Raw genomic sequence first — 15,241 nt, 5'->3', positions numbered from 1 at the left:
TCACCACATTCAAAAAAATTGCATACATGGCTGATGAAGCACTGATGCAAATGGGCATCAAGTATTAAGTCATTGTGTTGTACGTTATCTTGATGTCAGTGGTAGGCCAGTAGGTGCATTTCTAGATGTTCAAGTTATAGAAGACACATTGGCTGCATCTGTGACAGCCCACATCTTAGAAGAGTTAAATGCTTGTCAGTTGGACCCCAAACAGATGGTTGCTTGTGCATTTGATGGAGCTGCAAACTTTTCTAGAAGACATGGTGGAGTACAAGCTTTGCTCAGAGAAAAGTGTAACCGTAATCTCTCCTATACACACTGCAGAGGCCATCTACTCCAACTAGTGCTAGTACGAGCTGCAGACTCTTCAAAAGACATTATAAAAGCTATACATTTAATGTCTTCATTATATTCTTTTTTCAGTAAGAGGCCAAAAAGACTGAATATCTTGGAAAATATAGAAGATACACTGGGACTGAAGTTCAAATTAGTCAACCTGGGAAAACCCTCTGGCTTTCTCATGAGCGATCCTTGGCTGTTGTCTTAAAATTACTCCAGCCACTATTACTGGCTTTGGAAAGTATCTACCAAGATGGGATGGATCTAAGTAGTGAGGCTGGTGGATTACTTTTGCTACTACGTTCAGAGAAGATTATTGCCATTCTCTCTCTTGCAAGTCTACTGTTGAAACCACTTGGGTCATTAAACAAGGCATCTGCTACAACAGTAGTAGATCTTTGTCCAGCAATAGAAGCTACATTTGGATCAATCAGAGAGCTATCCACTGAAAAAGTACTGGAAGAAGCAAAGACTTCAGTCCAGAAGTTGACTAATGAAGGCCTTTTATATTGAATCCTTAAGTGAAGAGGACAAGAAGTGTGTGTTAAGACAACTGAAAAAGTACACAGACTTGATTCTTAAAAATCTACAACAGCAACTTCTAGATTCTACTCAACCTCTACGTAGCTTTTACAGATGCCTGTCCTATAAAACACCAACAGTTGAGTGGAGTGAGGCACTACCAGCAATGGGGCTGCCATGTGCTCGGGACAGAACAGAGAATTTGAACACAGAGTGGAATATCATACGACGAATGAATGAAGATTTGACTTCAACTTTTTTTATCATCGCTAGTGGCTCGACCCAATCTTTGTGCTATGTTTCCTGGGATGAAAGAAGTAGGAATTCATCTCTTGCTACTCCCAGTCACAACAGCTACAGTTGAGCGTTCTTTTCATCACTGAATAGAATTTTGTGTTCTGAAAGAAGTCGCCTTCTGCCTGATCATGTGAATGAACTAATGAGCATATCAACTGAAGGAATGGAAGTACCGGACACACGAGAAGCCACCAAAGATGAATGCATTGCATTCAAGAAGTTCATTAACAGAGTTGTGCAAAATTATAACAAGAAACCAAGAAGGATGTCAGACCCAGGTGGCAGGGCTGAGTCTCGGGGCTGTCAGACCATGAGCGACAGGGCTGAGGCTCCGGGCTGAACTTTTATGAAACTTGGTTGCTACCAGATTTAAATTTGGGGTCAAAGTTAAATTGACAACGTCCTGTTAAATAGCTGCTTCTGCAGCAAAGTTACAAAGAGGTTTACATGATCTTACCAAGAAGGACCAGATTTCTACTGCAACATGTTTGTATATGTCCTGTAGCCTACCTATTTCAGGCTGTTGCTTAGGATACTGGCAGTAAACAGACAACAAAAAGAGCTCTTTACCTGAGAGTTATTGTCAGATACCCGTATACTTTCACATTTCATTTGCCTTACTCTCACAAGTAGGCCCGCTCACTGACTCTCTTTGGGCAAAGAAAGTGGGGTGTGGTTCATATACTTGTCATTGTAATCCCAGTTTGCAGGTGTGTTTGCTACTTGATGTTAATGGCTTTGGCTCACTGAAGCTGTTCAGCATGTTACAATCATGCAGCAATGCTATTGGTCTAAAGATCAAAATGCAGCCTATTGAATTCTGCCAGGCTTCCTGCAGTCAACCTTCCCTTTACACAGGTGCAGGCCTGCGGAGACCATAGGTCCCAGACTGCATTGCTCCTCTTCTGAAGAGTGCAAGGCTGCCCTGATTAAATCATAGGAGGCCAAGATCTGAGCTGCATTTTTGTATTGACGGTATTCTACTCCATTTCAAGCAATGGGTCCTGGCAAGCTGCTAATGATGCCTAGAATGAGACACGGCTTGGTCTCCTTAGACTAGTATATATTTGTGTATTTGTTAATTTGTATGGTTTACAAATGGAGTATGCTGGATAAAGTAAGTGTAATCCGGTCTCTCTCTAGCTGCTGGTTCATAGAGACTGTCATCTATTGACGGATAAGGTAGTCCTTGAGCATAAGTGATGATGGTTAGTGCTAAAGAACCAAGGCTCTGTTCCAGCTGGCAGCTGTGATATGTGTGTAGTAGGCCACTGATTTATTGCACAAAACTTTGTTTGTTTGTGTTTTAGGGGGAAGAAATTTTCTATTAATTCTGGTATAAAAAGTACAAAACAGATGTGTGTTTTCCTGTGGACGTCTTACAAATACCTGACAGTGCAGATACTTATCAGCTGAAAGCCATTTTTTTCTTAGCAGTTACTCGCCGAAGGACAGTTCTTACATAAGGGATTAAATAAAAGAACAAACTATAGAAAATAGAACTTTTCATGTATTTGGTGCCTCTTGTTGGCCTGAAATAAATAGCCAGGCTTTTTTCACTTGGAGGTGACATGTCTTGTGCTCTCATAGCAAGACTTCCCAGCAGGAACATGGTAGGAAGGAGTTGTGCTGGTCCCTGCTCATGCCTGGATTGTAATGCAGTGGCAGCCTCTCATGCAGACGGTAAAATTTTGCCCGAGATTCTCTTTCTCTTATTACCTAGATTCATTCTCTTCACAAATGCACAGGGGTATTGCAAAGGTTTCCCACCCAGGGGTCAACAAAGCATGCTGTGAAGGCAGAGATCATAAGCTTGCTGCTGCTCCCATCTTCTGCCAGCCTTAGGATCAGCAATCCTGAGACTACTCCCGACCACAGCCTTTCTGTGCTGTCCACAAGGCCACAGCAGGTCAAATCCTCTTGTCTCTTCCCCGACCAGGCCCGCTGATGGGGGGGCAAAGGGGTCAATTGCCCAGGGGCCCAGCGATTTAAAAGGGCCTGGGCGGATGGGATAGATAGAAATCCAGTTTCCTGCTGCTGTTGCTCTGTCCAGAGCGCTGTTCCTCATTGTGACTGTAACGGTTTGCCGGAGCGCTGCTGGACCCTGCTGGTGTGGCAGAGCATCAGTAACAGCAGCCTGGGAACCGTGGAACTTGCTGCCTCCTCTGTCTGCTCGGAAGCCACGGTGCCTGCCGTGTTGGTTCTCCGGCTGCAGGGCTGAGGACAGGGCGACTTTAAAAAGGAACGCGCTCCCTCTGCGCTTTCCTCCCCCAGGGCTGCAGTTCCTTGCCAGCAAGTTCAGCCGCCCAATTGAGCCGCCCTAAATTTGCTGAGAGGCAGCTGGGACTAGCCCCTCCATTCGCTGCTGCTAGCACTGGCTGGTAAGCCGCTATCATGAGCGCAGGATAGGGGTCCGCCTCCACCGCTCAGCCAGGGAATGAGACGCGGGTTTTCCCTCTGCCTTCGCCCTTAGTCGCTGCCGCCTCGGAGATTTCCCGGCAGATGTTGCACGCCAGGCCTGCTGTCTCCTCATTGCTCTGGGGGTTGGTGTCCCACAGCACCAGCAGCGCAAGTATTGTATATTTTAACTTTGTTGGTAATATTCAGTTACATCTTGTATATCCGTTTTTTCCTTGTCTTTCGATTACTCGTTAATCACGATTAGGTGTTTAATTAGCCTACTTGATACTTGAGGTGTTTTCTTACTTTGTGCTTCTTTAAATTTTTTGTATATTAATTTCATTCCATAATGTATTTATTTAATTTAAATATATAATTCAAAATAACCAATTCTACCTCTTCTATGTAGGCTCACAATTTGTTTAATACTGGTGCTGTAACTGGGGGAAAAAACGTTAACTAGATCAAACCATGCCACAACTTACACATAGTGGGTTCTAATGTGTTATCAATAGGATAAAAAGTAGAGTCATAAACCTCAGCCATCCCTTTCTAGGGGGTCCATTGACGGTTCTGCCCTGGGGTCTGGGATTGCTGATGGTGGGCCTGTGCCCACCTAAAATACCATTGCAGTTTCAAGAGAAGTGCATCAGATGCTTGGACTGATATTTTAACTGCTTCTAAGAAGGTAAGTATTGACGTAGGAGCAGCTCTTGCCTTCCAAAATCTCATATAACAGTATGCCTGGCTCGTGTTGTCCATTTGCTGAGCATTGCAGAGATCCCAAAGGCACAATGCAACCTATTTCAAGACAATGCAACCTATTTCAATGGTCTCTATACATGATTTTACTCTCTTTGTAGCTCAGTGAGATTGGAATGATGCTAGATTTTTTTCCCCCTGCAAAACTAATGCTCTCAGATACAAAGATTATTTGTTACATCTCTCTGTGTGCAGTCCTTCCCTGTTGAAGAATACTGTAGACACACACATACACAGAGGTACTTCATACATTTTCCTCTTTTTATGAACACTAAATCAACACTCAAGGAGGCAAGGAAATACCACAAGGAGGTATATCCCTCTAAGGAGTTTGTCTTCCCCAGGCTTTTTTAACTGATTCACTAACTCATCTTACCAGGAATTCAGTTCAAAGAGTTTATCTTCCAAAGGGCTGAAGTGAAAGTAGTCAGTCTCCTGGCTTCTGGGTTCTGCATGTGCAGAGAGATTTTACATGCAATAGTCAATGCTCAATTTAGAGTTGAAAACCTAAAAGTGAATGGAACTTTGTCATTAGTACCTGAAATTTTTCTAGTGATGCCAACACCCAGTCTGCTAATTTAGCAATAACTGGTATTACTGGCTAGATACTTCAAGCCATTTGAAATGTGTGAATATGGTTATTCGCTATTGTATCCTGCACTTACTTTCTTGTGAGTCTTCATCTTAGGTGGTTAAAAATCCAGATTCACTCATTCTTAGGATTTTGTTGTATGATCATTGACTACATTCTGGTGATTCAAAATGAGAAGGAAACTTAGAACAACTTAATCCATTTATTCTCTGCATCTTAACTTCTAATTTGGCTAAACTTTTAGACCTCATTACAGCAGGGGTGTTGTTTTAGGGGGTAGAAGGAGGATGATTAAATATACAGCTAACATTTACCAAAACTCCAGGCACGAGACTTGAACAAAAATCCTTTTTCATTGTTTTTTCCCTTCCTGGGCCCTACACAGTGAATCATCTGCTATAACATTTTGTTTTTCTGGTGAACTATACATTCCAAAGCCTAAGGGTCTGTTACATCTTCAAGTTCTTGTCTAAGCATCCTTAAAACATTCCTTTTTACTTTTCTCTTCTTTTGTTACTGTCAGGAATTCCATGTTCATGAAAATTGCAGGTGATCATCCTGAAAACTAAGTTCTCTGTTTTTCAAGCAAAATAGGCATAGGACTGGTTATGATGCCTGCTGTCTTCCATTACAGCACCTTTATGTCTCATCCCTGATATAGAGTGAGAAATTAGGGGAAGGTCGTTGAATCTCCAAGCCTGTTCACTCCCCCAGGAAAATGCAAAATCCATTATGGAGCTGCCTGTTTACTTTCCTGTACCTCTGATTTAAATCTCTATCGAAAGCTGAGTTTCATTTTTCATTTGCTCTACATTACAAATCCCTTGATGAAATTTTTAAAGCCTCCTTTAATTTCTTTAGAGTATTGCTTTGGCTTGCTATCTCTTTTCAATAGTACATTTGTTACTAAACCAGTAGCTTTTCTCCTACACCATGCCAGGAAGGAAGGTTGGCCACCTTCTCAGTGGTTGGTTAGTTTGGAGGTGGCAAAGAAATCTATTTTGAGGGACAGACTGGTGGTTTCTGAACTGATCTGCCAGCAAAGGATCTGTGGGCAGTCTAAATCTACCTCTTTTAACACATTGTACATGCAAATGCTAAGAGCTAAATGCCTTTTAAGTAAGATTCCCCAAATTGTGGGTGAATCAACTGGAACAGCAGTACAATGTCCTGTGAAGCATAGCAAGATAAAACCAGTGCTCATAGGTGGGTGAAGGGTTCCAGGAGTCTTTAATCTTCTTCCTCATATCGCTGTCACCTTTCTCGAACCTGGAAGAATTTCCACCAGCAATGTGTTTTAGCCAATGCTTGTGTATATTATCCAGTAAATTATCTGAAATGTATAAATCATGTGGCAAAAGAAAGTGAGACTGATCATAAGACTGACAGAAACTTCCCTGTTTGAGAGCCCACTGCCTGTGATTTCCATTACTGACTATTCTCCCAAGTGTTTCTCTGGCTAAAACAGCTAGTGAGCCCCGGGAAACTGATTTGATGAAAGAGTTTTAGAGCAATCGAATGAAATGTCAGTTGGATGCCAGCAGCAGGGTTTCTTGTCATGATTAATGAGATATTTGGGCATTTCATTTTGCCTGAGCTACCTGAAACACAAGTCTTATTTAAGAGCTATTTCTTTGGATGTGCTTTAATAAATTAACGTTAATGTCACTTACTTAATTACTGTTAACAAATTGGTTACACAACTGCAGGTTTATATTTGGGTTTGGCACATTAAGAATCCATTTGAAAAGATCAGACACTAAAGAATAATTGCATTTTAATGCATTGCATGTTACTTTTCTAAAATCTGAACCAAAAGATGGAGTTGAAGTCACCTAAGCGAACCTATAATTTGTTGATAGAGCTTTTGAAGTTAATATCAAATGAATTCCATTCTAATAGCAATAAAACTATTTCCTCCTCTCATAAAGAAATAGTGATATTCCAAGAAATGGAATCAACACACCCTTTATTGTTAGTTTAACATTTATATTGCAGTAGCACCTATATGCATCCACCAGGTCAAGACCCCTTGCACTAGGCAACATGTAAAAGTACAAACATATAGTAAATTTACAGTCCCTGCCCCAAGAGCTCTTAAATTGATCCCCCTACTAATAGTGTGTTTGTGGTCACCTTGTGAGGATAACTTTGGAGTTTCTAATTACCACAGGCCAGTCATAAATCTCTGGTTATTTGCATGCCTGGATCCTGATTCCACAGCCTCCCTGCCTCACTGCTCCTTGGGGTATAAAAATCACAGTGAGTGATTTTGTTCATCTCCACAGAATGTGTGAAGAAATTTGTGTCCAAAGATCAGTCAATTTCAGGTGGAGGATTCTTCACATAGTAGCGGCTGATCCCAGTCAACTCTCTCCTAAAGCTAGTCACACATCCATATCCACACTGCACAGAGTTCACCACAGAAGGGTGAGAAACAACTACAGTGTCAATGGTGGGAGAATGCTACCAGTGCCCTTTCCTCTTCCTGCCAATACCACTCTCCACAGGTTTCTCACCGTTTCGGTCCCTTCCATGTTACCCAGGAGATGCCATGGTGTAGAGCCACCCTAATTTGGTGAACATCACTTACCTCTGAACACAGGGTGTCAGGTGCTTGACACCTGCATAAAGGTGGAGAGTTGTGCTGCTGACTCACTTGGGCAGCCGGAGCAGGTGTGTCATGTAAGTTCCAACCATAGTGTATACAGAGGTTTGGAATCTCTGTAGCATGGATGAGAATGAGGGGTAGGCCACAGAGAATCTACAGGGAGAAAAACATTAGGAAAAGAGCCAAGCTGAGGCTGAGGTTTACAATCACTGTTTAAGTTAACAATGAAAGAAACCCTGGGAAGAGAGTAAGATTGGACAGCCTTTGGAAGACCGTGGGAATGCCACGTTTTAACAGTTGTCAAGAAGTTTGGGGGGCCTCTAGAGAAATGAAGGTTCTCATTGTGCTATGCTATGGCCTATCTGAGCTCCCACACAGATCTCCTGTCTCCCCTTCCCCAGCCCTTGTGGCCAACATTCCATTCACTGCGGGGGATGGTCCCCGGCCTCCCAGGCTATGAGATCTCCTTTTCTTTCCCTCCCCTCCCATGGCCAGCTGCCTGTCACTCTCGAAGTTGATGGGGATGCAGGAGGAAGGGGAAAATGCTGAGGCCTGCCTATCCAACCACCTCCTTGAGCCACCAGTTTTTGAGGTGGGGAGTGAAGAAGTGGTGATCATGCCTACGTTTCCCCCATGTATCTGAGGCTATTCCTGGTTTCTGCCCTTAAACAGCCTCTGCTGCTGTCCCAGATGCTGCTGCTGTCGCCCTGTGATCTGATTCAGAGTCTGTTGAACTCAATGGAAAGGCTCCCACAGACTTCAGTAGCTTTTGGCTGTGAGATAGTAACTCTTAGCGGGTGATGAGGTCTCTAGAAGGGAAAAAGGAGAGGGAAGGTTCATACCGGGCCAGAAGCATGGCATTAAAATAATTTGCTTCCTAAACTGGACTGATTTTGTTCACTCTAACCCACCGTTCTCTGCAGAGGCTTGACTACCTCTTAAAATACAGCAGAATATGCAGCAGTATGGATTGTGTTCCCTGCCCTGTGTATACAGACTCCGTTTGAGTATGAATATGTGGAGCAGAGTGGGTTTGAAATACAGATCGAGAGGAAGTACTGATAGCTGCAAATTTGCAGTTAGCTAGAGAGCTGCTCTATGCTGTCTAAATGGCTGCTGCTTTAGTGTCCGCCAGTTTCGTTTCAGCATTTTGGAAGCAAGTTGGGGATGTGTCAAAGGAACAGAGCAAACTTTGTGACTAAGTGACTAGAAAAAAAGCTAGTTGCTGGAATGTTTGTGGTTTCCGACAAAACAGAAGCAGCTAATGATATCAGCAGAGTTTTCCGTTGAACCTGGTGTGTTTTATTAATGAGCAGCTGGTTGGTTTTTGTTTCGAAGCAGTAAGCCGCAGAGCAGGATGTGGATTTTTTTTATTGCTTACGCTGTGTGGAGGGTAAATGGAATACAAATAAAATGCAGTTGAATTCAGTTATTGATGATCCTCTGAAGTATTGCAGTTATTTTTGGTGACCCTTCACATTTTTTAGGTTTTGGTGCATGAAGTGAGCTTTTGCTTTCTGCAAAGTGCTTACTCGTTATCAGATGTCTTATCTCACTGCATTTGTCATGTCACGTCTTGGTGTTCTGCTCGTCTTGTTTCTCAATGTAGGTAGGGCACAGTACTGTGCACACACAATGCCTTATCTGGTCTGCTCGTAGTCACCACATGCACATTGCACTCACTTAGTGGTGTAAATGACTATACAAAGCCATGTAGAATTAGGTCCTTAATTTAAGCTATGAGTAAATTGATTTAAGCGTGTACAAACCTTTTTAATATAGCAGTGTAAGAGATTCTTGTAGACTTTTGCACGTTAGTGCATGTTCTTGAACGCTTACTAATGTCTATACAAATGAGAGGCATAACATTGCACAGAACTTCGATTTGCAAAAGCTGATGTTGCTGCAAATGAAGAACCTCCTTTGTGATACTAAAGAGCTGGCAGTATTAAGGCTTGTCTAAAGTACAGATTACGTCGGTATAACATATGTCGCTCAGGGGTGTGAATAAGCCACACCCCTGAGCGATGTAAGTTACACCGACCTAAGCGCCGGTGTGGACAGCGCTGTTGGCAGGAGAGCTTCTCCTGCCGACATAGCTACTGCCTCTTGCAGCATAGACGGTCGGCACAGAGTGTCTTCACCAGATGCGCTACAGCGCTGCCCTCTGCTGGACTCTGTCCAATTTGTCCACATCCCTTCTGTAGTGGGGGGACCAAAACTGGACACAGTACTCCAGGTGTGGCCTCACCAGTGCCAAATAGAGGGGAATAATCACTTCCCTTGATCTGCTGGCAGAGTTCCTACTAATGCAGCCCAATATTCCGTTAGCCTTCTTGGCTACAAAGGCCCACTGTTGACTCATATCCAGCTTCTTGTCCACTGTAATTTCCAGGTTCTTTTCTGCAGAACTGCCGCTTAGCCAGTCGGTCCCCAGCCTGTAGCGGTGCATGGGATTCTTCTGTCCTAAGTGCAGGACTCTGCACTTTTCTTGGTGAACCTCATCAGATTTATTTTAGCCCAATCCTCCAATTTGACTAGGTCGGTGGTTTTCAAACTTTTTTTTTTTCACGGACCACTTGAAAATTGCTGAGGGTCTCGGCGGGCCACTTAATGATCTTTCCAAATGTTGTTTGTACTGTTAGCTCACTGTTGTAAAGCACTTTCGATAGAAGCGCTATATTAAAAAAACGTAATAATGAGCTTTTTTTGTTCTACAAATAAAAGCACACAACTCATATTTTAATACCAGTAGTCTTACCTTTCTAATGCGATAGATTTGTCCTCTTTCCACTGCTGTTGCAGCCTCTGAGCTGGGGCTGGGAAGGGGGGGGGGGGTCTCTCCCCAGCAGCCGCAGCACTGGAGCTGGGGAAAATCGCCTCTTTCTCTGACCACTGCAGCCCTGCATGTCCCAAATCCCCCCCCCACCCTTCTCACCCCACTGCCCCCTCCCACCTACTCCTTATTCCCCCCGAGGCCACCACCTCACCTTACATGTGCGTCTTCTCCAGGGTGGCCCTTCATTTTCTTGTGTGTGGCCGCCCAGGTGCACACCTTAGAGGGAACAATCCGCAGACCACAGTTTGAGAACCTCTGGTCTAGGTCACTCTGGACCCTATCATAGAATAGCAGAGTTGGAAGGGACCTCAGGAGATCATCTTGTCCAACCCCCTGCTCAAAGCAGGACCAATCCTCAATTTTTGCCCCAGATCCCTAAATGGCCCCCTCAAGGATTGAACTCACAACCCTGGGTTTAGCAGGCCAATGCTCAAACCATTGAGCTATCCCTTCCTCCACAAATCCCTACCCTCCAGCGTATCTACCTCTCCCCCCAGCTTAGTGGCATCCACAAACTTGCTGAGGGTGCAATCCATCCCATCATCCAGATCATTAATGTCATCAAGGGCTCTTGTCTGGAATGGGTGAACACCTTCAGCTTGCTCCAAATGTCTACAAAGCACTGAAATAAACAAGAGACCAAAGCCATCATAGCACTAAGGCTCCCTCCTGTCTAAGGGGCCGAGGATGTCTGTTGCACTCAGACCCTTCTTGAACACCTGATTAAACCATGAGATTTTTGAGATGCCTTTTCACCCAGGTTGAGAATGTTACATTCTGAAGTACTGCACACTATCGTTGAATAAGCTTGTATAATAGCTGCAATCTGATTGACTCAACAGGGAGCCAGACCCTTGTAATTCTCCCATCATATGCATATGTCAGGCCTGTGCAATCACTTCAGCCAGATTGCAAACCAAGAACTTATTTTGTTTTTAAAATTTCATTGTATACATTCCTAGGAACATTATGAATTAAAATGTGTTTAAAAGAGCTGAATCACTTATGCCTTTCCTTCTCCTTAGGTGACCCAACTGCTCATGCTGCTGCCACTCTTTTGGGGGGAGGGAGGAAAAGGTCTTCTGGGTTGATCCTGTTAAATGTGGGGCCTGCTTTCAGCCCAGACCTCCCTGCAGAACTTCTGTCCTTTGTCCCTTCCCACCCCCCTCTGTTATTCCATCCTGCTTATGCTGTTTGAACGCTGGGCTCAAGCAATGCAAAGCATTCCGAAGGACCTTGACTTGGCTCCAGCTCTGCTGCATGTATCTGCTGCAGATCCAGGACTGGAGCCTTTGATATTGATTGATGGTAGCAGTAGAGGGGGAAAGTACTGCTTTAGGAAGGGATTTTCAAAGGCACTAGGGGGAGACAGGCACTCAACTCCTATTGACTTACAGTGAGCGTTCAGTGCCTAACTGCCCTTTGTGCCTTTGATTTCTAAGAGGAAGATTTTCAGTCTTTAAATATGGACATTTTTCAAGCGTTTTCTCCCCATTGCTTCCTGTGCTGGACCCTGGCCCAACCCAGTAATAGCAGCATGTCAGGCTGTGCAGGGCCTTGTGGTCAAAGGCTGGAAAAGCACATTGCAAGCTGGACTGAAGCATCCCAAGCTGTGTCGCAGGGTAAACTGGGGTAGAGCTGTAGGGGAGGAACATGACTGAGCAAGGAGGTATGCACAGGGTCACCCAAAACCACCCATTTCTTCTCTTCTCCATCGCACCTCACCCCCTTCCCCCAGGGCAGCGTCAGCAACTGGGAGAGCTTGGAAAAAGGGGAGGAGAGAGTGAAATCAGATATTTCTTTGACAGAGAAGTTTAATAAAATAGATAAGCACTTTCTTGTTTAAAGCTGTATGTAGATGCTTATATTTAACAGCCCCGTGCTCTCTGCAGTGGAGCAGTATTCTCTCTGGGGTGGCTTCATCAGTTGACATGTTTGTACTTCTTGGACACCCACATATCGATACCAATCTTTCCACTGCATTACTTGTTTACAGTCCATGAGCGAAGTGTATCACTTGGAGTTCAGTCGTGGCACAGAAGGTGACGAGCTTGCTCTTTTGTTTTACAGTTGTTAGATCCTAACCGAGAACAGAATGGGGAAGCAGAACAGTAAGCTGCGACCTGAGGTACTCCAGGATCTCCGGGAGAACACCGAATTCACAGACCATGAGCTTCAGGAGTGGTACAAAGGCTTCCTAAAAGATTGCCCCACGGGTCATTTGACCGTTGAGGAATTCAAAAAGATATATGCAAATTTTTTCCCCTATGGTGATGCGTCGAAGTTTGCAGAGCACGTGTTCCGCACTTTTGATACCAACGGCGATGGGACGATTGACTTTAGGGAATTTATCATTGCGCTGAGCGTCACTTCTCGGGGAAAGCTTGAACAGAAGCTGAAATGGGCATTTAGCATGTATGATCTTGATGGCAATGGATATATCAGTCGTGGCGAAATGCTTGAAATCGTGCAGGTGAGGAGTGGTCTCATTCTTTTGTAAAACTTACCTTTTGAAAAAATTACCATTTCAATTAATATTGCTGGAACCACTTGCCCGCTGAGCAAGAGACTTCAGGTCTAGGTAGAGGCGCACCCTAACAGCAATTTTTCTCGCTGCTGGTACTTCAAAGGAGTTGCAGCCAGTGCATAGGTCCTGGAGCAGTTCTTCCCACTGTCATTCCAAATGGCACTGCAGAAAATAATTCTACCCACAAACTACAAATGTGCAGAGGCTCTGAGGAGAAATGGGCCTGAACCAAAACCCCAGTCACCTTGTCTGCCTCCTATCACCTCCAAACCTCTGTCCCCTCCCCCCCGTTTGAGGTGTTCAAAATTGGTACCAGATCTGGATCCAAATTTTGGAAACAGCCCCAGGGATTATAATGAATTGAACCATAATTCCAGATATGAATGCCATATATTCTGAAGTTCAAATTCTGTGGTTTGAGCCCTACTCTGCTTTTAAAGTGAAAGGCCTTAAACTCCTTTCACCTCACTGCAGTACAGGGGAAGGTGCTGTATAGCTCCTTTCACCCCCCCAGCTGTGTAAGAAGCTTCCGAGGATTGGTAATGTCAGAAAGAGCCTTTCCCCCCTAGATCACCAATTCAAATCCCAGTTGTGATTGGTAGTGACAGAAAACACAGACCAGCTGATGATCAGCCTCTGACGTTATTTGGTGCTCTCAGGCCGGTTCCTACTGGACAGGTATTCAAACCACAAAAGCCACCATCATAGCTGACCTCTCTGAGTGCTTCAGCCAGTGTTGCCAGGAACAGAATTTAGCTGGAGAGTGAACAACTCTTTTCTCCCCCAAGAAATGCTTCCTCTAGAACAGGCTGGGGAGAAATTAAATTGGCAGGGGAATTTGCCTTGCCCATGCTGTACCTCATGAGTTCAGTGGATAACAGGTCTTCACTCTAGTAAGTCCATCACCTTTCCAAAGCATGGAAATGTCGCTACCTCCCAGCCCATTGCACACAAATAATTACTGAAAAGTCGTAAGCGCCTGTGCGGGTGCGTTAAAAGCCATCCTGAAGCAATGAAACCATTCCCCAGACTCAAATGGAAGGAAGGAAAATTACACGTGGGAACTTTTTTCATATATATTTTAGCTCTTGCATTTTAGTGTGTTAACTTAAGGACTGACTTGGCTACTAGATTGACTAACGTAGTTGTGTTGCTTTTCTAAATCAGAAATAAATGCTGGAAAAAACAGATCAAGTTTGTAATTCCTTTTATTTGTTTTGGTTTATAGGGGTTTTCAGTTGTCTGCCAAGGTCGTCTGCCTTTGTTTATTGCTGAAGGCTTAAGTTCCTTTCCTCAGTCCTGATGCTTTATAGCTTTTCATTATTTTTTTTTATATGTATTTAGGCAATCTACAAAATGGTGTCATCTGTAATGAAAATGCCAGAAGACGAGTCCACTCCGGAGAAACGAACAGACAAAATCTTCAGACAGATGGACACAAACAATGATGGTATGATTTCCACCAGAAGACCTTACTTAGTTCTTAAAAATAAACATGCATTTTCTGATACCATACTGATAACACTTAGCTTTTAATTAAAAGAAAAAGTTGCTTCCAGGGAGGCTTCAGTTCTGTCCGTCATCTTATAGTGGTGTCAGTCACAGTAACATCTGTCTGAATAAAATAAAGGCGCATGAGCCTTTGTGTTTGTAGAAACCAACAAGGTCCCTATTTTCCTGACTTGTACTGATCTTTTTTGCAAAAAAGTGTGCCCTTTATTTGCGACACTCACCCTTTCAGACCCACAATCTGCTGACAAACCAAGCTAGTGAAATTAGCAGTAGGCTAAGTGCGTGTGCATCTGAAGTAAGGCCCGTCCCCAGGCTTGGTCTGCTGTTTGTTACTATACTGCCCTGCCCTCTGATCTCTTTCTCCATACACACCTGCGTGGGAAATCTTTTCTCAAACCGTATCTGCCCTCCACCCATGGAATTAGGCACCCTGTTGGACTCCAGGCAGCTCAGCTGCATGGCCACCGGTCTGTAGAACACTGTGAGGGCAGTCTTGCTTCTCTACATTGCCTTTGCACCGTCGGTGGGTAACAAATTGTGGTATGGCACAGGAAAGGCAAAGGGGAGCCTTGCTCTGGAGCGCAAAAGAAAAGACAGACTGTGAGTGGGGCCGAGTGATGGCAAAATGGTAACAGAGGCAGGGAGGAGCTAGATTGTAGAATGAGCAAGGGAGAAAGTGAGCAGAGGAAAATAGAACAAGGACAAAGTCTGGCTCTCCTTACAATTCCCTCCTGCGAGGCTACTCGCACGCATGAGGACAGCAAGATTTGGCCTCAAATTTGTACCTCCATTCTTCTCTCAGCCCTGCAGTTTTATATTCCTGCTTTATGCAGCTTTAGA

The 15,241-nt window shown here is 44.1% G+C and overlaps 1 protein-coding gene across 2 annotated transcripts in view; it reads left to right on the top strand.

Annotated features, from left to right (window-relative positions):
- HPCAL1 (hippocalcin like 1) overlaps positions 1-15,241 on the top strand; it is a 106,396-nt gene that overhangs the window by 85,948 nt on the left and 5,207 nt on the right. For both annotated transcript variants that reach the window (XM_073336025.2, XM_073336026.2), the window contains 2 exons: positions 12,433-12,835; positions 14,234-14,339. In XM_073336025.2, coding sequence (XP_073192126.1) covers positions 12,458-12,835; positions 14,234-14,339 — 484 coding nt within the window. In that variant the 5' untranslated portion in view covers positions 12,433-12,457. The remainder of the gene's footprint in view (positions 1-12,432; positions 12,836-14,233; positions 14,340-15,241) is intronic.

The sequence above is a fragment of the Lepidochelys kempii genome, chromosome 3 (genome assembly GCF_965140285.1).
Source record: "Lepidochelys kempii isolate rLepKem1 chromosome 3, rLepKem1.hap1, whole genome shotgun sequence".
NCBI lineage: Eukaryota > Metazoa > Chordata > Testudines > Cheloniidae > Lepidochelys > Lepidochelys kempii.
The sequence above is the reverse complement of the archived record's forward strand: the minus strand, read 5'-3'. Positions and strand labels throughout refer to the sequence as shown.